The sequence below is a fragment of the Pseudonaja textilis genome, chromosome 1, assembly GCF_049901715.1.
Source record: "Pseudonaja textilis isolate UNSWEBS1 chromosome 1, rPseTex1.2, whole genome shotgun sequence".
NCBI classification, from domain to species: Eukaryota; Metazoa; Chordata; class Lepidosauria; order Squamata; family Elapidae; genus Pseudonaja; species Pseudonaja textilis.
Genome location: NC_141990.1, coordinates 231,714,699 through 231,738,567, shown reverse-complemented (window position 1 = coordinate 231,738,567; position 23,869 = coordinate 231,714,699). Strand labels below are relative to the sequence as shown.

General features: G+C 38.7%; 1 protein-coding gene and 1 long non-coding RNA gene across 12 annotated transcripts in view; one reads left to right on the top strand and one right to left on the bottom strand.

Annotated features, from left to right (window-relative positions):
* The window catches only part of SLC25A22 (solute carrier family 25 member 22), a 65,941-nt gene that overhangs the window by 6,000 nt on the left and 36,072 nt on the right, over positions 1–23,869 (top strand). For 2 of the 11 annotated variants that reach the window (XM_087920966.1, XM_087920972.1), the window contains exons 2-3: positions 2,600–2,672; positions 21,285–21,399. In XM_087920966.1, coding sequence (XP_087777092.1) covers positions 21,380–21,399 — 20 coding nt within the window. In that variant the 5' untranslated portion in view covers positions 2,600–2,672; positions 21,285–21,379. The other 9 variants (XM_026706618.2, XM_087920974.1, XM_087920965.1 and 6 more) reach the window with 8 other exon arrangements.
* LOC148128090 (uncharacterized) lies at positions 16,840–19,266 on the bottom strand. Its single transcript, XR_015740881.1, has 3 exons — positions 19,129–19,266; positions 18,633–18,762; positions 16,840–16,988 (listed from the first exon to the last, which is right to left on the bottom strand). It is a non-coding gene; the product is annotated as an uncharacterized LOC148128090 (long non-coding RNA).

Genomic DNA, 23,869 nt, shown 5'->3' with positions numbered 1-23,869 from the left:
AACCAGTTACAGTATTCCTAAATATTAAGTGAAAAGAATAGACCATGAAGGAGGCAACTAAACCTCATAAGGAGATTGTAGGTAGATATACTGAGGGGGTGTAGGCAGTTCTGAGGGAGGCTGAACAGGAGCTGCTGTAAACACTTGTATGATTTACCACCATGCCACATTATTTTTCCAATAGAAAATGCTGATTCTTAGATCTCTAATTTCTCATACTTCCTTTTTATGTTGCACTGTTAAGACCTGCTGTTTGAGAAGGAGGAACTATTTTAGGCAACTTGACTATTTTGTATTAGCATTTTACTTTCTTTGTGACAGGAAGTGCTGTTTCATTGGCGTATATGTGTAGACCAACCAAGCCATTTATTGTCTTGAAACCTTTATTTTGTAGTCTTAATACTTGAAGGGTTTCACTGCACTTATTCTTAGAAACTGATCTCCACCTCCATTGTGAACAAAGGAGCCTGTGTTTGTACATATTGATGAGCGGGTTTCTTCTCAGAGTTTGCCTCTCTGAGAGTTTGCAGCATACTGCAATGATGCATCAGGAGTGGCTGAATGAGAATCAGATTTATTTAAGGATTTGTGTAGCCACCCATATTATGAACTACAGCCCTGGATGACTCACAAACAATAAAAACACTTAACAAAAAACAACTATAATAAAAATTCCTGGCCCCCCCGGGGGAATACTCTCCCACACATTAGCATACTACATTGTTGAGTTCCTTCTGCCCCAATGCTTGTGGGCAAGACCTTCAAGGCCTGATGAAGATACAAAGAATATAAAATGGTAATGTGGACAGACAAAAGGGGGAAAGAAGAATCACTGCTGCAATTAAGTCCATCCTCATTTTTCTTCTTTTTCCTTCCAGTTTTTCCCATTTTGGCCTACCTGTTGGCCTGTCCAAGTATTGTGTCCTAGCTATCCAGGAAGAAATGAAGGGGAGAACTTCTCTCCCCAGCCACCATCATCTGTTTGGGAGAAGACTAGAAAGTCAGCAAGGTGTTTAGAAGTATGGCTGGAAACTAATTACAAGCGACTTAGGGCAGGAAAAAAATCACATCTTATTTTGAGTATGTAGAAGGGAAAACATGTATGTGTGTTCAATAGTGGTGGTGCAGAGAAAGAGATGTTGAAGATATATGAGATTGTTATGTTGAGGTTGATACATCTTATGGGATAAGAGTATGGGATGAAAAATGGTTAGAAGTTGAGAATCTAGGATGAGAGTTGGAAAAACGTCCTTTAAAAGTTGGCTTCATACAAGGCAGCGCTAGTATGTCGCCCCTAATAAATCCTTTGAAGTTTTTTGAAGTTTGGCTGGAGAATCATGATTTAATTAGGGTGATTGCTGAAATCCTAACAGGTAAGAACAAAGAGCAGCTTTGTGTTTTGTAATTCAGATACCATCTCTATCTAAATGTGCCAATTCTTGGGCAAGTTACTGGTTTTACTGCTATCTTTGAGACTGCTGCATCCTCCACTAAAGCTGGTTTGGACAGTATCTGTATCAACTTGTATGAATTGCCCATTGATTCAAAAAGGCTCAAGACAAAGATGGTTGTACAGTATATGCAGAGATTAGTATGTGCGGTGCATGGATTGCATTGAGCTGCAGGATCATGTATTTTTTTTTTTCTCTGCAATGCAGTTTTGGTCTGTTCAGCACCTTCTATTCCGTAAAGGCTTTAGTTATATACAAAGAGACTGAACCATGATCAAATTATATAATGTGGCTCTGAAATGTTGTATTTGATAGCAGGACTAATCCTGTTCTTTAGGCAGTTTTTTAAAAAAATCATAATAATCTCAAAGATGTATTTGGACGTGACATGTGAATGCAGCAGCTAGAATTATCTTACATTAACAGCATGTTTGGAGGAGGCAGCTGGGGATATGCCAGAAGAGAGAATGTAGAATTCGATGTATGGAATGACAGGGATTGATAACTCATAATTTTCCTTATTTGGAAAAAGGAAGACTAGATTTAAAACTACATTCTTCCCAGTCTGTTATATTTCTCTTCCTACAATGATGAATCCATTTTTAATATGTCTTCCTTTTTGATTTTCCTTCCTTTTTGATTTTCCTTCCTTTTTGATTATCAGGGATGTCAAACTCATGACAACATGTCATCACATGATGTATTGCAACTTTTCCCCCCTTCACTAAACCATTAGTTGGCGTGGCCAGCGCATGACACATCCAGCCCATGGGCTGGAAGTTTAACACCCCTGCTATATATGTATCTTTCCATGTGTGATGTTAATGCCATGCTGCTGAAAAAGTAATAGGCCTTATTCAAGCTGTTGTCCCACAAATTATCCAGACTTCAGGATGGTATCTGCAATGCAACTCTGGGATAAATACAGAATTTTGGGAACTCTTAACAGTAATTTCACACCTTCAGTTATAATGATTTTATTTAAGGAGAAGCCAGTGGTGGTAGCTACCGGTTTGGCCCAGTTCTTCCCAGCTGGTATTGGTGATGAGCAGCAGAGACTGAACCGGTTCTCTCTGCCGCTGTGCTATTGGGCCCACCTGCCCAACGGGCTCCCATACTCACCTATATCTTCTGTTTTTGAAGCGCAGCTGCTTTGCGCCGCACAGAAGAGTGATGCGCGGCAGCTGCTGAAGCAACTGGGAGAGTGCAGGCTTGCAGGAGGTGAGTTGGAACGTCTCTGCGCCTGCACAAAGTGCGTGTTTGGTGCATGTGCGCATGCAAAGTGTATGCACCAGAGGTGGCATTCAGCAGGTTCTGACCAGTTCTGGAGACTCAGTAGCGGACATTTTGAGTAGCTTGGAGAACCAGCAAATACCACCTCTGACTGGAGATTTTACAGTATCCTTTCCCTGCCATACTCACCAAGCCACACCCACAGAACCAGTAGTAAAAAAAAATTGAATTCCACCACTGGTGTGCATGTAGTGGTAAACTAATAGATAACCATTTAGAACCCAGAAACTAAGATCAGAGCTAAAGATGACTCTGAAAGAGTTCAAAGGAGGTGGGTTTATGGCTACTTCCATTTCCCCACTTTTAAGCAAGCTCCTATCTCTACCGCTTTTAAATATTTTTATGTTTCAAGGATCATACTGAAACTCCTATAAGTCAATAGTGTATAATGGGAAAAAAGTTCCCTCCTGTTTTTTTTTCCCCAGAGAAGCATATGACTTTCACAAATTTTCAATAAATGCCCTAGATTTACTTTTGGGGAAGTTGGGAGAGTTAACTCTTTTTAAGCTTGCATATGACAGTTTGCTTGCATGTGGCTGTCCTGGAATATGAAGGTTCCTGGATTTGGCAATGCCAGCCAAAGAACTGTTTTGAGGGCTCCTTCCTGAATGGAAGGAGATCACACCTCCAGGAAGACAGTATTTCATAATACAGGGACCATTATTGAGAAGGCCTGATTCTGATGGGCTTCACATGGAGGATGCAGGCCCACTTTTCTGCCCCAGTAATGAACTCACACCTGACATTCTAGCACAGGGGTTCCCAAACTTGGCAACTTTAAGACTTGTAGACTTCAACTCTGGGAGTTGAAGTCCACAAGTCTTAAAGTTGCCAAGTTTGGAGACCTCTGTTCTAGCAGTATCTCCGTAACTGCTGGATTTGCACACAATACTGCCATGATTTACAAGTTTCAGTGGCTGGATTTGCAAAACCTGTCACATTAAGACTTAGTCAAGGCAGGGTCATTTGTCCCCTTGAAAGCTTCCCAAATAAAGCTGTTTTGTTGTGTGCATATAGCAGTGATACCCAACTGTTTTAAGGGGAGAGAAAAAGCTATTGGAGTCTCCTACAATTGGGTCTTGATTCTTGCTGACTTCATGAACATGTCCCTGAGGTGTTTGGGGGAAACAAAACTCAGAAGTGATTCAGTTCTGCTTAGCATTTTGAGATCAGCCAAATCAGCTGCTCTACCACCTGGCTGGACAGAATCTGATTCTGCAAAAGCATTTTTAAGGCTATCTCAAGGACGCCAGGAATGTCATATCTATAAATCCTGACTTGTACTCATGGTTTCAAGAAAAGAGAGAAGGGTTCAGAACGGTATATCTCTTTTACATGTTGCATTGAGAGGAAATGCTAACCCCAAGCAGATTTAAGAGTGTTTATTTTTGGCGTTCTGCAGGTAAACTCAAATTTTCAGACTGAATGACTCCAAACCATTAGCTTTCTGCTAGGGAGCATTTAAAGTGTCAGAAGTAGCAAAATAGATTCATTGCAGGGTAATTTTATGTTTTGCAGACTAAATAACAATTGATCAGAGGTGGATATTTAAATGGTATTTTAATTAATGAAGTTTAATTTGCATTTTGTGATATGAGCTGAAGTCTTCAGTAGGGATTTAAACAGACTGAACATAGACACTATTTACTGCTGTTTAAGTGACCGCAAAAAAAAAAAAGATACTTCAACATGCTAGCACAGTAGTAGGTGCCTAACCTTGTGATGTATGTCGAGAGCCTCCTGTCAATCAGCTATTCTTCTATGTGCTTTGCATCAACTCTTAATCTAGGAGCAGAAAACCAAAAAGTTTAAAAACGACTCAATTTTTAAAAGCTCACTGAGGTATCGAATTGCTACTCAGTTCCTCTGAGAGGAATTGATTCTGACTAATTCATACGAAATTCTTCTAAACATCAGTGGCTTGCTTGTGTAGGAATAGGCTTACCTTTGTGTTTCATAGGGAATTTTGTTGGGCAGAATAGAAAAATAATAGCTTTATTTTCATTTCTCATGACTTGGGGCTGCTAATAAGCAGAGTCTTGTTGAAAGGCAATTTCCCTCTGTGTGAAAAACACAGAGGCAGGGTTACTCACCATCTTCACTTTTGCTTGCATAAATTGCCACAGAGCAAAACTTCCCTCATTCACAAGAAACAGGCCTTTGCAATTACAGAAATTAAGCTTTACACAGTTAACTGCTGGGCACCAATCACTTTCCCTTATCCCTGGTGGCACTTTAGTCTTGAGAGTAATCTTCCTTCTGTATTCTTATTCATTAATTAGATTTTATTATAGCTCCTATAACAACTGAGAATATTTGGATAGCAGTAGTGTTCCTTTGGCTTCCAGGGTACAGTATTCAGGATGAAAGACATAAAGATTTCTCAAGGTCCCCTGAGCAGTGTTTGCAAATGGGTTGCCTAATTCAGAGTTGCCAGAGAACATTCAGCAACATATCAGTCCTTCACCCTGTTCCATTATCCTTTGTTTGCTATTCACAGAACAGGATAGTATGAACATATTCAATGAGGCAGAAGCTCTCGCCTGAAGAAAGGAACCTCATGGGTGAGCATCTGTGAAACGGGAAATGGATGATGCTTGAAAACTGGCCTTCACACCTAGAGATGAATTGCCGTTTATTGTGTGTGTGTGTGTGTGTGTGTGTGTGTGTGTGAGAGAGAGAGAGAGAGAGAGAGAGAGAGAGAGAGAGAGAAAGAAATATTTTATATGCTTGTTTTATTTGGCATTCATTTTCCATCTGAAGATGGTACATGGTAGTGCCAAGAATGGGCAAGCATACTCTTCACACACACAAAAATGCGATTAACTAAAGTTTTCTTTCCCCTGCTACTTAGAGTTTGGTTGTGGTTCTATCAAAATTAATGACTTCTATCTTCTTGAGTCTATAAGATTCACCATAGAGGGAGATGCTCCTGTCAAGCTAGAGGTGAACATCATAGTAAACTGTATATGAAGATTTATTATTTATTGGATTTATAAGGCTGCCTAAGTTCATAACACTCAGTTGGAATACAGCTGTAAACAGAATAGTAAAGCGGTAAGAGATGCAAACTGTGTATGTCCAAAAATGGCAATTCCTCAAATAGTTAAAATTCTATTAGAGCTCAGCACTCACCCTAGCCCAAAACCTGGGGGATTAGCCAGAGCTTCTGAGACTTTGTGAACATTATAAGGGAAGGTACAATGAGAATCTCGGGCTGTTCTCCTACAGGTTTTTATGGGCACTTTTTTATGGAGTCAGTGGCTTTGAGCTAGTCTTAATTCCTGGCAACTACCTGCCTTCTTCCTGGGGCTGAGAGTAAAATGACTGGCCAAAGGTCACCCAGTTGGCTTTGTGTCTAAGGCAGGATTAGAACTCACAGTCTTCTTCATTCTAGCCTGGTGCCTTATCTACTATACCGAACTGACTTTCTTACTATTGGAATTAAAACCTTGACAATAGAGTTGAGGAAAATGACAGACCTACAAGCCAGCTAGGATTCCAGGTGCTAAATCTTTGGTTTCTGTATTGGCAAGAAACAAGGTTGGTCTGAGCAAATATTCAGGAAACGCCACTCAGGTTTCCTCCAAGAAATTTCTGCGGCAAGTGATGATTTTCGTTAGTGTGATGGATATATATATATATATATTTCCAAATCTGAAAAATACGTTAAAAAACACTTAAGATTTGATACCACAATTTTTATTTTTATTTTTTTGCAAATTCTCCAGAGCTTGAGAAGAGATTCACTTGATAATGTTGTCCTAGGAAACAATTCTCTGAGGCTGCTAGAAAATGTTGCTGCCAATCCAGAGGATATTTCTCCTAAGCAGAGCTTTGAAATCTCTCTTTTTCCAGTGAAATAGCCAACTTTGAGCAAGACCTGTATGTTGCTATTCACTAATGGGAATGAATAGAAACTTTTCAAATCCACAGGATGCTGCCATGGCTTGGCTGTGCTGTATTTCCACTAAGTAATGGACAGAAACATGCTGATCCATTTCTCCTCTCCTTAGTTTCTTTGCAAGGTTTTTTTAACAGTTGCTTTTAAAGTTGTTTGATGTTTGTGTTAAAACATAGATGGCGCCTGTGTTCTTTTTGCCCACAGAATAAGGTGTTTTATCTATTTTTAAAACCCAGTACATTGGCATCTGAATAATTGGTGACGCACAGACACTTACTGTTCTCCAGTCCGTGTGTTAAATCAGTATTAAATTTGCAAGCCTGAATCAAGATATTTTGCTGCTTGAAGGCTCATCCCTTAACCCAGTGGCCCCCAACCTTTTTTGTGCCACGGCCCGGTACCGGCATCACAAAATGATCTGCGGCCTGGTACCGGCATCAACACGCATGACAAGACAAGGCGAGCCGAGCGACCGGCCAGCCAGCCGTCCCCCGCTTCTCCCCGCCACCTTCAACTCCTCCTTTGTACCTTTTTTGTGCTTTTTTGTGCTTTCTTAATCTCAGCCATCAGGGCGGCTCTTCGTTCGAAGCCACCCCCCACTTCGATGAAACTAAGGCGCGAGGATTCCTTTAGGAACCAAACACCGCTTTCCAACCGGAAAGTACCCGCTAAGCATCCGATCAGCTCCCCGCCCTGACCTCAACTAACACCCCACCTTTCTCTCTTTCCTCTCCCCCCCACCTCCCTCCAGGTCTTCCCCAGTGCCCCCTCCCTGCACGGAAGCCTCAGCTGGTGCTTTCGGGCTCTTCCTTGCCCCCCCCCTGCATGAGATCCTCCGAGCTGCGGGCTAAAGGCGGCAGGGCTCCTCCGGGCTGATCACGCAGGCACCTGACAGCTGGGGGGAGGGGGGGAGAAGAGACCCGGGGCATGATGTGGGTCCACTTTCCTCCCCACTGAGAACTTTTTTGCGTCCAGCGCGGGTAGTTCGGTGAGAGGCGGCGGCTTTATAACCCCAAAGGCAGCTCTCGCCCGGCATCAGCATGCGTGCATGCCCACACACAGAGCACCCACTCAAACACCCACTCACTATCCCCACAACGTGAGAATAACAGGAATAATAGTCTTCCCCCCCGCCCTCCACTAGCCTTGCGGTTGCGACTTGTGTCCCCGCTCCTTGGCTCGGTTTTTCCTGCAACTGACTCCCGCCTCACACTTTTGAAAGAGCGAGAGCGGCCTGAGGAGTCGTTGAAGCGCACCCCATTGGTGGGGGTGAAGGAAGAGAGAGAAAGGCGTATTATTACATGAGCCTTTTAAACTCGTGAGAATGGGCTTCCCGGGCAAAAACCGTTTATTTACATCTGGGCGGCCATCGTTTGCAAAACCACTTCACCTTCACCAGTCCTCTTTGCAAAGCGCCACCACGGCTCTTCCTTTTTGCCTTTCCCTTCCGGAGGCAACGTGGGACTGGAGCCGCGTGGAGCCGCGCCGGGCAGTAGCAACTCCTGACTCAGGGGGCCTCCGAGGGGAGGGGAAGGAGGAGAAGAAAGGAAGGGGAAAGGGTGGGGCGGGGCTGATTCCCCCCAAAAAACGGAATTCTGAAGAATATCATGTCTGTCGAAACAAGATGGCGCCCAGCAAACCGGTGGCCTGGTAGAAAATGATCCACGGACCGGTACAGGTCTGGGGCCCGGTGGTTGGGGACCCCTGCCTTAACCAACATTTTAATCATTCTTGTTTTCAGCATTCAGACATCAATTCCTCTTTATGTCTCTCTTCCCTTACCTATGTTACTGCCACAAACAGTAGCCTTCAGCCTGAATTACTGCATTCTGCCAAATAAGTCAGCCTAATTAGCAGCCTAGTTTAACTCTTCAGTATTTCATCAATTAATTACCTTTGATCATTTATAAATAGCTAAAAGACGTTTCTATTTAAATCCCACTTTTTGATTTCTCCTTTTCTGAGGTAGCTGGCTGCTTTCACATTTTCCCAGGTGAATGTGCATATTTTAAATTAAGCCCTTTTGTTCCCTTTAACTGGGAGCTAGGGCTACATTGTTTCCAATTGTATGTTTCAGTGTTCCTTCTTCATTAAAACAAGCAATGGACATGCTACACCTCTGTTAAGAAAGGAACATGTTTCCTGATAAATGTTTTGTCCATGCAAGCCTTTTTAAACATACCACATATAAAAGTATTCATTGTTAACCTTCCCCAATTCCAGCCTTTGTTGGTGATTCAAACCAACAAAATTGACAACCCAATAAGGATCTATGTGTGTGAATATTTTAGTTCCCAATCTTATCAGGACTGGTTAAGAAACTACCAAGTCTGGTGGCTGCTCTTCCTGAGTAGGTACAAAAATTAATTAGGGATTTGCACACATATTGTTGAATATGAAAAAGAATTTTGTTTATATTGTTACAAGACAATGTTCTGATTTAGATATGGTTATGGACAGCCTGATGTAGATGCAGTATACCAATGGAACTACTTTTGGACTGAGGGATTTATTATTGTGTTGTGTTGACTGTTGCTTCGAGACTGCTTGCCTCCTGGATGCTTTGTGCATCCAATTAACTGCTTAGCTTTTGCCAGCTCTCTTGTAGAGTAATGGAAAGCAAAACAGTTCAGGTTTCTTAGTCACCTGGTCTCTTCTCATTTACTCTGGGGAGAGCAAATGAGTGAAATTTCCCAAGATAGTTGGAGAGGGCCTTCATTGGACAATCCCACAACTGGATAAATGTAATTTCTGTGGTTGACAAATCCAACTACTAATTCAGCAGGTCTCTGGCTATACAGTTGTATGTTACAACTGTAACCTGTCCTTGCCCCCAACTGTGGCAAGATTTTGCAATGCAAAGTACATTTCCTTTGTTCTTGGTGTATCAGCACCTTCTGACCTCATGATTTCAAATTTCTCTAATATTACCCAAGAGCGAGCTGTAGATTATTGTTACGCATGACTGGGTTTTTTAAAAGTTTGTTTGCCGTTGTTGATCTTTCTGTTATCAGCGGGCCAAAATTGAAGCCTAGTTTTGCATTTTGCTTTAGATTCTTATGAATTGCAGAATGGGACAAATGGTATTTTTTCCCTTATCTAGAGAAATAATGTGGAGGCAGAGCAGTTTATCCAAAGTAAATAGCAGAACGTGAATATTCACTTCTTAGATGTTATCCTGAAAATCATACCGTGTCCAACATGAAGCGGATTGAGAGGTTGCAGTTTTTCAAGTTTATTGTAGAACAAACTGGATTTCTCTGAGAGACTCATAAAACCATATCTTTCCTTTTTGTAGGTCTTTGCATTGTGACATAATTTCACAAACTCCTTCTACAAAGAATATGAAAGTCTCCGGCCTTGCTAGTCTTGGTAGTCCTTACCTTAATTGCCTTCTGAAAGATCTAAATCAGCAGTAGATAATCTAATTTGGACAATATGTCAGTAATCAGCTGTGGTTATGAGTGGCTGTACCAGAAGCAACTATTTTGCCAGATTAAATGGAGAAGAAAAGTACAAGAAATGCAGGACTTTAAAAAAGGCAGTCCCCTTGAAAATTCAGTCTTTGAATTTTGTAATGAGTCACGAACAGGTTACCTGAAATGACATTCCAGAAATAAACCCTAATATAGCATTGGAGAGATGGAAAGCACAGATTGGGCCTATCCTATGGCTGGGTTTCCATATCCACCTAATCCTGTTTCGTATATGTGCCACATTTTAGCCATCTATACCCTAAGTATAGCTCTTGTTATCTTAAAAATGGCTAGGTAAATAATTACTGGAGATTAGTGTATCATAAATATATACTTAGCTTTTTAAAGAATAACCAGAACAGTCTTTTTCATTACAGCTTTCTTCTCACTACATCAGATTACTTTCTGCAGGATGGCATTCCTCAAATTTCTATAATTTTTGAATATCCTCTAGGACAAGGGTGTCAAACTCACAACATCATGTGACATTTTGGGACTTTTTCACCCTTCGCTAAACAGGGCATGGGTGTGGCCAGCGTGTGACACATCCGGCCCTTGGGCCAGGAGTTTGACAGCCTTGCTCTAGGACTAGGTCTAGGAATAAATGTGTAAATTATTTTCCCTTTATTAGCCGACAATGTAGAGTCTCTATTCAATTGACCTTGCCGTCTGATGACTTCATGAACATATACCTAAGCAGTTTGCTTGGCAGTAAAATTGGTTTGCTGTTAACTTCTTTTAAGAAACTCACATTGCATTATTTTTTAAAAAAACAAGGGTAATTAAAGGAGGATATTTCTTTAATGGAGTTAAGTGCTTGTTTGGACCATTTGGCAGATGTAATGGGTAATGTAAACTTAGGAAACCTGTGAGCCAAAATTGTTTTACAGAATGATTGTATTGTTTTATCAGTAGCTTTAATGGGACTGCGGTCTTCCATTTTAGAAACTCTCATATATGCTAGGTAGATCATGCAGCTGTTCAGGACAGAGGTTTCTAGGCAGCCAGATAAATGGATTTATACAGCTAGTCGACTAGAAAAGATTTTTTTCATGGATATACTGTACAGAAAACAAGTAGCAGGAGGATTGGGGCTTGAAAGCATAGGTTCATATCCTGGTCAGGCTCCAGTGAGATCAAATCTATGCAGACAATAGATCCAAAGAGAACAAAGCTAAGAGAGCAGAGAATTATCTTGAACCTATACAGGTAGAAGAGCATATGCGTAGGGTTGTTCCTTGCAAGGTTTCCTGAATATTTAGAATTCCTGTACGTATAGATTTCTCACCGATTTCGCAATAAGCCTATTTGTTTTCTTTGAAAGTAGGCAAAAGCTGTTTCAGTAACTCTTTAATTCAATATTTGGTTTTGCTTGAAAATAAATGTAGCAATTTCTACCATTTGTAGAAATACTAATGCAAACATTTTCTGTGATTCATCCAGTGAAAGTCACTTGTCCTTCCTATCTGTAGGTTTAATCTGATTTGAGTATAGACCATAACATTGGTGGAAACTGTTTTTTTCATTATCTTTTTACCCTTTCAGTCCCCATATTTTTTCTAATGTCCTTTCCCAGATTCAGGAGCCTGACCCCAGTTCTTGAGCTTCACTGTGACCAAATCTTTATAATATACAGTAGTTTACAGAGAAGTCTGAATCTGGCTCTTTATGTTCTTCCTTACATGGTTGACAATTTAATACTCTGAAGAACATAACAAGTAAATAAATCTTTTAAATCTTTACATTTAGTTAATAGTTGGATGATCATTCTTCCCAGCTGATATTCAGGAGCTATTTCCAACTATTCACATTCTCTCTCTCTCTCCCCCCCTCCCTCCCTCCCTCTCTCACAAACACACTAATTTTGTTTGGAGACTTACAGTTGTGAATATGTACTATCCCATAACCTCCTACTTTTAACACCATCCCTTTACTAGTTGAAACCTCCCTGCAAGTACCACCACATTGCAGACTTTAAATTTTGCCTTCTCTGCTCCAGTGCACTCCCCCTTCCCTTTCATCCTCTCCGATTCTTATGTTACTATTTAAAGGAAATCTGGAAAAAAAAGGCTGATGCTGAATCAGCTCTCTTGTCTGATAAAATCATCTCTTTGTGCCTTTTTTGAAGATGGTTCATAATTTGTATAGAGAGTATAAGGTTATCTTGGGCTTCGCTAGTGGCTTCTGGGCCATAAAAGTATATGCTTTGATAAAATGTTGCCTGAATCTTTTCCCCTCAATTGTCAAACTAAAACGGCAGCTTTATTACTCTTTTGGGCAGCAAGAGAAAAAGTGCTGGTTGTAGTACATTGGATAGCACCTGTTTCACCATATTTCCTCTTTCAGAGACAGCTGACAATTCTCCTTTCTAAATGTCTTAATGCTACCTTCTGGACAACGTAGCCTCATCTATAACTTGGTTTCCTACTTCTCAGAATTATCTCAACATTTTTGGAAAGTGTAAATTTGTATTTCTGGCAAACTCAATTTTGTTTAATATTTTACAGGATTGTGTTGAGGGACTGAACTATGAATCAGGAGCAGCTCTGATCAGCAAATGATTGGATTTCGTTTCAGTTTAGGGAGAAGTTGTATTATTTTGAGGAGAAGTTATGCAATTGTCTGGTAGTTTCCTGCTTATGGATCTAACTAATTACTGCTCCAAGTAATAATATATCAGACAGGAAGTTACATGTCTCTGTTTAACATAATATTCCCCAGGTATTCAATAGAATGTTTAAGTAAGGAATTATTAAATTAGTCCTGGATAATTTTAATCTTGCCTTCTAAGGTTGGAAGTGGCTCAAGAATTCATGATCACAGTGATAACCATGAGTTTCTCCCAGGTATTTATGGGCCTGATCTGGGGATACATTGACCTGGCTTTTATTTTGGAGCAGATGTGACTTGTACTGCAGCTAAGATACATTTCTATTCAGTTGCTTTGGATCTGCATATGCTGGACATTTGATGACCAAGCTTCTTTTTGTAGGGGCGTTTAAGAAGAATGTGGTAAGGCACCAGATACAGAGAATCTTGGAAGAAGAAGAGATGCTCTAAACGCATAAAAGTCAGGATTCAGGCCAGGGGATAAAATTTAAACTGTATTGGTTGCCTCCCTGGATGAGTTTTGGCAGAACTTGGATGAAAGAGTGGTGGGCATTCTCATTTTGTTAGTGGCTTTTGATACTGTTGACCCCAGTATAGGTCTGGACTGCCTGCTAGATTAGGAGGCACTGAGACATAATCCAGTCAATGGTCACAGGTGAGAAATGTCATCCCCACAGATGTTCCATCATGTAATATACTCCAAAGCTAGGGCTTCTGTCTGTCTTGTTTTATATTCTACATGAAGCTGCTGGGAGTGGTCTTGCATTGGTCTAGGTCTAGTATAAAGAATTATCAATATGATGATATTATTTACTTCCACAATAAAGCAAATGGGGGATATAGTGGAAGTGCTGAAGCTCAAGTTCAACATTAGCAACTTGGAATGGGTATTTATTGAAAAAGCGACAGATTCCTAGATTATACAGATAGTCCTCAATTTACAACAGTTCATTTACTGACCATTCAGAGTTCCAATGGCACTGAAAAAAGGTGACATGACTGTTTTTCCCACCACCGGTGGTAGTCACATGATCAAAATTCAGATTTTTGGTGATTGACTCTTATTTATAATGGTTGCAGTGTCCTGGAATCATGTGATCACCTTTTGTGACCTTCTGACAAATCAATGGGGAAGCCAGATTTACTTAACAACCATGTTACTAATTTAACAACTCTAGTGATTCACTTAAGCATTATGGAAACAAAGGTCATAAAATGGGGCAAAGCTCACTTAACAAATGTATCGCTTAGCAACAGAAATTTGGGGGTCAATTGTGATTGTAAGCCGAGGACTAATATTACTGTCCTTTGTGATCTCTACATAGAATGCCAAATATGGTGGCTGGTGTTCTGAATAAGTTCTAGTGTCTCCTTTCGTCACATTCTCCAAATGTCACTGAAGTACTGATACACTGCCTGTTGTTGCTGGTAATTCCAGTGTTATTGAAAAGATGTGTTACCAAATGCTGAGAGCCATAGGAATCTGAGTATCTGATTCAAATTGTGACATCCTCACTCTGACTGTGCAAATTAGGTACATGCGCACCAATTGTCACTGGTGCAACAACCTTGGTGTGACATCTCCCCTCATCCACTGGACACCTCAGTTTTGAACTTCAGTCCCTCTGCTTGATCGTAAAAGAATCAGGACAAGCATGGAAGAAAGGCCTATTGCAGATTTTGGCAAAGCAACCTAGTTTCCTAACATTGCCTTTAAACCAATGAAATTACTGTGTACTTATACTGCAATAATTTGATTATTTTAATGTTCTCTGAAAAAAATTCACATTTGATGCTTGCATCTTCTCCCTGTGTTTCCAGGTTGTTCACTGGTACTTGAGGGTGGCACTAATGATATATTTTTTGTATGATTATCATACTAACTTCTCTCTCAGGCAGGGAATCAGTAATGTGTTATTTTAGTAACTCTTTTCTAGATTCTGCCCCTTGCTATTTATTTAGGATATAATTCAACTTTCTGGTGTGTTTTTCTTGTTGCTGAATGTGTGAGAGGCAAGGAAGCAGAAAAAGATACTTGCCTTGGATTTAATTATGCTGTAGTTAACATATTGCTGTCTGCTTTGCATTCTTTAAAAATAGCCTTTAATTAAATACAAACATGGAAAAATCACACATATATAAAGATACAGTACTTTTTAAAAGAAAAGTTTCTAACGGTTTCAGAGAAGGATAACCATATTTTGCTATAATGGTCCATAAATAGTAAGCAACTCATTTTTATATCTCAGGTAACATTTGGTCTTTAGTTCATTGAATAACTGGCATCATAAATGTATATTTTTGAAGGACAATATGAAGAATTGCAGAGGAGGTTCCACCTTTCCTATCTAGACATCAGTTTCCATGTAGGCTTTGAAGATCTGAAAAAAAAAAAACAGATTAAAAAAAATCAGGAAAACCATCAGAGAGCCAGTTTGGTCTAGTGCAAGTGTTGGGAACCCACGGCTCCCCAGGTTTTGTGGCTCCTGGACCCAGTGTTTTCTTTTTTGTGGGAAATGGGTCCAAATGGCTCTTTGAGTGTTTATGGTTGCAGACCTTTGGTCTAGTGATTAAGGCACTAACCTAGAAAGCTGGAGACCATGAATTCAGGTCCTGCTTTGGTCATGAAAGTCACTTTGAACCAGTCATTCTTTCTCAGTCCACAGGGTTGTTGTGCAGAAAATAGGAGGAGGGTGTGTTGGATATGTTAGCTGCCTTGAGTTATTTATAAAAATAATGTAGGTAGAATACAAAAAAATGAATAAATAAAATGGAAAGGCTGTATTAGTTAATTTGTGTAATGACATATTCCCTTTTAGCTTTTGAACTACTAGGTTGGCAGGAGCTGGGGCAAAGATGAGAGCTCACTCCATCCTACAGTGTTTGTAACTATATACAAATTCCAAAATCTACTATTTGGGCTTCTACTTCTAGGAAGGCTATTTCATTCCATTTTGGATACTCTTATCCGATATTCTCTAGATTTAAGCAGCAACAAGTCATGTTCAAACTCTGTTGGTTTTGTTAAGCAAAACCTATGTTGTCTGGCTTTCTAACAAAACAACAGAGAATGGATCTGATATTTTTGAAAACATTTTTGGCAGTCACCCATTCAAATGCTAACTAAACATTGGTCAGGTGCTGCCATCTGCTGAGATAAACTCCCCCTCAGTTTAGTGTAAAAAAAAATAGGGTGTTTGATCAAATCTAGAAAAGAGACCTTGAACTTGGTAATTTGCTTCAGGTTTTTAAAAGATCTTCAATATTTGTACCCAAAGCATTTGCCATGGGATTTCCAAATGAATGCTGTAACCAAATGGACTATGTTTCTTTGATAAAAGTATTATCCTTTCTATAGTAAAAGGGGGGCAAAGGTTAATCACTCCCCTCTAATATGTTATCTCAGAAAGTTCTGCATGCAGATTTATTTTCCTGCTCCGTGAAAACTGAAGAATGTGAAGGAGCTCCTTTCTAGAACTGAGAGGTAGGAAAAGTAATGTGTGGAAACAAAAGAGAGCAGCAAGCCTAAATAGGAATGGGTAGAGCAGCTGTAGATTCTTGAGTCATTGAGTTGCAATTCCTTTCTGACTGATAGTAGGAGACAGTTAAGGCCACTGAAGGACATTTGCAGAGAGATGGAATGATTGGGATAAACGTTGGAGAAGTGGGATTACATCTAAACTCAGGGATGGGCAAGCTTTTTTGCATGAAAAGCAGCAAAGCTAACTGGTTGTGAGAAAAGAAGGAACAATGCAAGAAATGAGTGGAGCTGAAAATAGGCCAAGATACTATTTCTCTCTGTCCTCTCTTTTTCTGATAATTCTACTTTTGACCTACTTCTTTTTCTCAGTATTGTCTCTCCCAAGGAGAAGGGTGGAAACTGAAAGAGATCTCTTAGTCAAAGAGTCGTCTTCTTGCAGACCACTGCTGAAATGAGGCGTTGGGACATGTATTCTAAATCAAAAGAGCCAAGAAGTTAAACATGAACTAAAGATAAAGGATTTGCCTGGTGGTTTACTGATTAAAAGTGAAGTTTGTCTAAATCAGATTGAGCTTGGAATGTACTGGTCTCTGATTGTAATGCTGAAAAAAAGCACAAAATACCTCTAGTCCATTGTGAATTAAAATGTGCTGTACAGTTAATACCGCAGGAGCTTAATCGGACAATTCACTGGATTAAAGCTTATAAATGGACTAATTTGAGATAAATATAGCTGTCATCGTGGATCTCTTCTGGGGTATTGCCAGTGACTTCTAGAAGACAAAGAGTTTTATAATTGAATCACAACAAGGGAAGTTACTGTCAGAAGATTTTTCTTCCTTAGGACATCAACTTCAGCAGAGGGAAGTAACTGATTATGGTATTTTAATGCTGGAAAAAGTTACCTTTCAAATGTTTAAACTGTATATGAATACAATTTAGATTTATTTGTTAATTTGTTAAACATATTGCTTTGCTGCAACAATCAAAATGAGAAAAAAATACAGGCTGCAGAGAAAAAAAATACAATATCAAACATACCCAGTTCAAAATAAAATAAAATAAAAATACAACCGCACTACAAGCAAATCCAAATACATGTTTTACTTTATTGTTGTTTTTACTAGTTGTTTGGGCAATAATTGTATTCATATTGTGGGAATGAGGATATTTTTTTTCCAAAAAGCTTTTTCCCAGCCTTCAATAAAGGAAATCAAATCCGGAATAATTTTCAAGACATAATAAAATGCATATAAGTAAATTTAATATTTGGTAGTTATATTGCAAATGTAGTTATTCGTGTTTGGCTCAAACTTGTAAGGAAGTTTGTATAGCAAATGTTATTTGTGTTTGGCTCATACTTGTAAGGAACGATAATACTACTGAGAAAAGTTTCAGATGGATGTTCAGAAGCATGTTCAAGAAAGGTTGCTTATTAATCAAGTGATTGTCCTCAAGGATGTTAGGAAAGCAACCATCTAAGTACTATTGCTATATAGGATATGGGATACTTTACAAAGAACTATTTTAATGGGCTTCTTTCTGAGGTATTTGCAATATAAGAACTGTTAACTAAACAATTTGCCACTGTGGATGAACATTTCGGACATTTACATATAGATTTTTATTAGATTACGGCTTTCTAATATTTGAGGGCAAATTTGTAATGTTGAGAACATATTATGCATACCTTTGCAAAACATCTGTCATTCATAAAACACTTTTCAGAAAGCAAGTTGAAATTATTCTCTTTCTTCAAACTTAATACTGCTACACTGGCTGGCAGCCGGGCACGTTTTCGCAAAGATCCCGAGCAGCAACTGTCTATCATTTTATTTTCTAAAAATGCCTCTGGTCGCATGGGTGTTAAAACAATTGTGGCTGATGCATTACTTTATGACAGGGGTTCCCAAACTTGGCAACTTTAAGACATGTGGACTTCAACTCCCAGAATTCGCCAGCCAGAGAATTCTCCAGCTGGAGAATTCTGGGAGTTGAAGTCCACAAGTCTTAAAGTTGCCAAGTTTGGGGACCCCTGCTTTATGACGATAAAGGCTATGACTTGCTATCTCCCAATTTAAGATGTGATTCTAGACAGCCTGACAGCAGAGGTTGACCCACCTCATGCATCACAGTAAGTATCTTAACCATAGTTCAGTGGACAAGCTGCAACTGCCTGGCCTCACAGGATGCCCTCGGCCAAAAATTGTGACAAGAAACTCGATAGCAATTATGTTGTGACTTTTTGCAGAATTTATGAAGTCCTGCAAATGATAACATCCCCACAAACAATGACCACATTCTCTTTCAGAATGTATTGCAGTAACTCCAAACTTCCTCACAGCTCTGAAAGGGAACTATATGACTCATTCCAAAGATGTGATTGTAAAGAGGCTCAAGGAGAAAGGATGGCTTACTGTAGCAAAGCAAACAGCTGGTTGCCGCTGTGCCTTCTGCAATTTTGCAGCTCTTTGGATATGATTTTTTCTGAGAATAAATGAGAGGATCTGAATCGTCAGATGGGAAGCCTCAGTTCTGCCTGTGGAACTGAAAAACAAAGTATATTAAAAAAAATGATGATGTATATGGTTCAGATCCAGCCTTGGAAATGCTGGCTTTTGGTTCATTGTCTCTGCCTTCCCAGAAACTGAAACACTTACATCAGTTGTAACTTCTAATGGATTCTAAAAGCATGCATAGATTTCCCAACTGTTAAAGGAATGAAGGTCACTGTTCCTTATTGGTGAAGAACACAGTTGTGCTATGTCACTTCACCTTTCTGTTCAATGGACCAAAAGAGTTAATCCTCGAGTTAATTTTATAGTTGGCTAATTCTCCAGATAACCATCACCCCTAGCCCAATTATGTGTGAGAATGCAAAGATGCAATGGAGCTTTCTCTAGTAGGACCTACCTTAAGAGTGAATCACTAGTTGCTTCATAGCTGCCACAGTTGAATATTCAGAGAGAGATTTTCACAGAAAGTGATCCTCTTCATGGGCTGCAGCTGTGACAACTGAATAAGAGGATGGACATGCATACGGGCGAGTGCTGGAAACAAAGTGTGGAAATATCTCTAGTTTATGGTTCCTCTCTGAGTTTGGTGTCCTTCCCAGTGTGTGTCCTGATATCTGTGGACGTCTTCCAGCCCTTATCCTGCCTGGTTTATGTTGTCTTTTACTCTTTATAATTTAAATGACATTTCCTCCTTGTAACTGCTTGTGTGAGAGTTTTTTGTCTTCAGTCAAGGATATTTGGAGCTTCGAAGCAAGTGAAGGAATAAAAGGGGCTTCATCTGTTTTTTGTGACTGTGTTTATTTTGTATCCCACCCTGGGTCATAACAATAACTTTGTGAAAAACGAGCATGGTGTAGTGGTTAAAAAGCTGGACAAGGAACAAGGGAACCCAGGTTCTAGTCTCTCCTTAGCCGCAAAAGCCAGCTGATGACCTTGGGCCAATCACTGTGTCTCAGCTGCCAAGCAGTGTCAGGCTATACGTTTATACTATAAACTGGTGAAGAACAACCAAAACCCTCATTGCATCATGTATTGATGAATTTGCTATGACAAACAAACCAACCCTGCAGTGAAATACTACATAAATGAATAAATCACTTGATGAGATCACTTGATAGTTCTGATGAATAGGTGGACTGTTCTGTTGACACATTTTGTGATGTGGTTTATTGTGGTACATTACTTTTCTTTGGCAACATGCTGGATTTAAAATAGCTGTTCACATTTTATGTGGGAATCTCCTGATGCGGTTATTAAAAACGATTGCATATATGGAACTAATCAAACAAAACAAGAATCACAGTCATACTTGAGAGAGATTCTAGGATTGTTCAAAAAGCATAAAGATTGCTGCAAAAGTAAGTCTTGAGCACCCCTGTGGACAGAGAACCCACACAATTGTACTTTCATTATTGCCTTTTGGAAAATGTAATTCCCAGGATTCCTGCTCTGATTACATTATATTTAAAGGGAATAATTAAATAATTCTTCTTTTTTCCCCAATAGCTCACCCCTTAGTCCCTCAGGAATTTCTAGCACCTTGTAGGAATGTTGCACTTCTTGCCTACTATATAATCTTGGAGGTTGCTATAAGGTGGTTTGACATGTTGTTAAGGTGTTCGCCCTGAACAATGAATAATGTATTAGTTGAAGTCTATTAATGTAGCCCCGTTGTTAAATATAAATAAACTATAACCATAGTAATTTTTAGCTATATTGCTGTTAAAAAACAGTTACCCCCATGGTTTGGATTTTGAGAGGGGCTAAACTTGTGTTTATGTGAAATAGGCCTGAAAATCCAACCAATTCTATCTTATATATCAATTATTTTTCTGGATTGGCATAAGAATGCTGCTATTTCTTTTGCTGCATAGTTACTTAATGGGAAATTCATGTGAAGCAGAAATAACAACCATTTTGTTTTTCTTCTCTCTCTCTCTCTCTCTTTTCCTTGTATCCTTTGCAACAATTTTCGGTAGGCAGCCTGGCTTCTCTTGTGATTCTTTCCACAGAGCCTGCACATTTGGCAAATGCCTTAATGCCGTATGGGAGGTGGGTGGAGAGGATTTTGCTGTCATTCTTTCAGCTGAGCTTGTTGACTTGCTTCAGTGAGTAGCAGGAAGAGCTTGAAATGATCTTTCTGGGAATACATTAAAAACTGAATGTTCTTAATTTCTATTCCGAATAAAAGAGCTCCCTTTGGTAAACATCTCCAATATCTAAATGATATTTCCCATGAATTAAAGTTAGCAGTGCAAAAGGACATGGCTTGCTTGTGTCTTTCATATGGACTGCAAAATTAAAAGAATGGTAAGATGTAACACAAGTAATGTACCTGAAGTATAAAAATAATGTTTGAGGATAGATTTGATTTTACCATTTGTGGCCAATTGGAATAAGGTGTATTTTTCTTAATTTTAGCCATTTTTGCATGAAATTTCATCATATGTCTCTTGGAAATAGGTGGAAAACTTTTATCAAAACATTATTACCATATACAAAGAGAACCATGACTAGAAACAATAATGTTAATGTTGTTTCCATCTTTTCTAGAAAGCCAACGGCAGAATTAAGTGATTGTAACCCCAAAGGTTTAGAAGACTTTTGGAAGACTAAATCTTGTTTCTACAAGATCAGAACTGAATTAAATGGCTGATAAACAGATTAGGTAAGAGCTTTTTTCTGTTCCTCTCTCAGCTACTCTCTTCTTTCCTTTGTGTTGTTTCCACACAGTCCATTTTCTTTATCACTAACTCCAAAATACATCTTCCTTTTGCCTTTACTTCTCTTTTCCCTCATCTGTCTTCTATATACTCATTTTTCTTGACCATTGTATTAAATGCTATCTAGACATTAGGTCAATTTCTCAAAATTGGTATGTTTAGGGAAGACCATTCTATAGAGGGTGGGTTTTTTTATAAATTCTATATCTGTAGATGTATGGTTATAAAGGAGGGTTTCTGAATACATAGGAAGTTGAGAGTTTGTGTGAAATGCAACTTGTATATTTGTTATATGTTACAGTTCCAGAATAAAAATAGGAAGAAATTGTAGCCTGTAGCTGCAATACAATAGAAGATTATTACAGTATCTATATCAGAATGATTTGTATTGCAAATGTGCATATTTGTTCACTGGATACAAATGGAAAGAGGCATAGCCCTCCAAAGGATAATGTAACTAACAGACGAGATTGATAGAAAGATTAAACGATGGAAAACTGTAGAGAGTGCAAGATGAAGAGGAGTTTGTATCAGAAATATTGATAGTCCAGGCCCTTGTATGTATACTTCTTCCAGTAGAGGAATAAAAAGGTCATTGAAATAAGATTTGAAATTAATATAACATATTCCTTCAGTTTCTCTAGATTTTTTTTAAATATCTTTGTTTGCATATTACATGTAAAGTAAGTGAATCCTTTTTGATGATCAAAATGCATATATATTGGGATATGTTTATCAAGCTATATTCCCAATATGGTAATACTTATGGCATAGCAATTTCTTTAATAAATCACAATATTTGATATTGTAAATATTTACAATTGATTCCTAGATAAAATATAATTTTTATAGGATTTAAATTGTGACAACCATTTAAATACTGGATTGATTTGTGATGTCACAATAATAAAAGATGCTCAGGTATGCTTTTTTTTAAAAAAAACCTTAAAATAGAACAGAATTCCTGCTTGCATTCTGTTAAGCAGATACTGTACGCCATTACAGACAACATTAGCATGCTCTGGTGAGTTATCTAGGCATGGATTTGATTTTTCTGCTTTGTAGAATCCCTAATTTTCAGTAAACCCCTGAATTCACTACAAAGTTCATCGGAACCCTGAAACTCAGTTGGCAGCTTCCAAAATCTTGATCTAGATTTTATTTTTTATTTCCCTTTGTTAAAAGGCATTCTGAATATAATATTCTATTCTGCTTAGCTCCACAATTATCATATTCTTTTTCAAGAATGGCTCCATAAATTAATTTTCTCTCAAGACAAGCATTGATGGATCAACTTTTGATCAGACAGTGAATGCAGGCAGACATTTCTACAGTCTGCCCTCTAACTCTGCATATCTCATGGTAATTTTATTGTTCCTGCATTAGTCTTAGGAATTTGTTTGTAGATGTTGGTAGGTGTTGTACAGGTTATAGGGTGATTGGGCTCCTACCAGAACTCTAGAAGGTTCTGAATGGGATTTTACATACACAAATTACCATATTTATAAATGTACAGATGACTACAAGAAGATGTGCAGTTGTAAGAGAATTACCAATTCTTTGTACTGGTACCTTTTTTGATTTGGATAATTTTTAGAAAAATGCAGAATGTATGTATGTATGTATGTATGTTTTCTTAAGTTTTCGCGAGTACTTACATGTATGGTATTCAGCTTTGTTCAGGTATTTTCCCACATCATTATAGTTGTGCTTTTAAAGTTGTAGCAACATTTCGGCAGAATCTCATCTGCCATCATCAGGCTTCTGTATTGTGTTCGTCTGTGAGTCAGACTTTCAAATTTAAAACAGAAACGGCTGTGAAAGTCTAACTCGCAGATGAACACAATACAGAAGCTTGATAATGACAGATGAGATTCTGCCGAAACGTTGCTACAACTTTAAAAGCATAACTATAATGACGTGGGAAAATATCCAAACAAAGCTGAATAACATACATACATACATACATACATACATACATACATAATTATAGAACTGATTATAGAATTATTAAGAACTTTAAATACGGAATAGCATGCTGGTCATAAACAAATAGTTCCTGTATTTGATACAAGCATCAAGTGTTCCAAATGAAACTAGTATTTGATTTCTTCTTATTTTAAATTTAGGCTCATGTTAAGATTATCAGCTCTATATTGTATGCAGGGATATTTTCTAATCAGTTTTATTAGATTTGAGCAAGAGAATAGATTCACACCAGAATATGTACTCTGAGATGTTTTTCTAATCGTTTAAATTTCTGAGGTGACCCAAGATGGTTTAGATGGTATAGTGACTGATCTGGATGACAAGTCATATTTTATGAAGTCCTTATTTGACCTACAAACTCCCACAGGTTTTGTCTTGTCTTACAAATCCACATGATGCACCTCCAACTGTCTGTATTTTGAAATT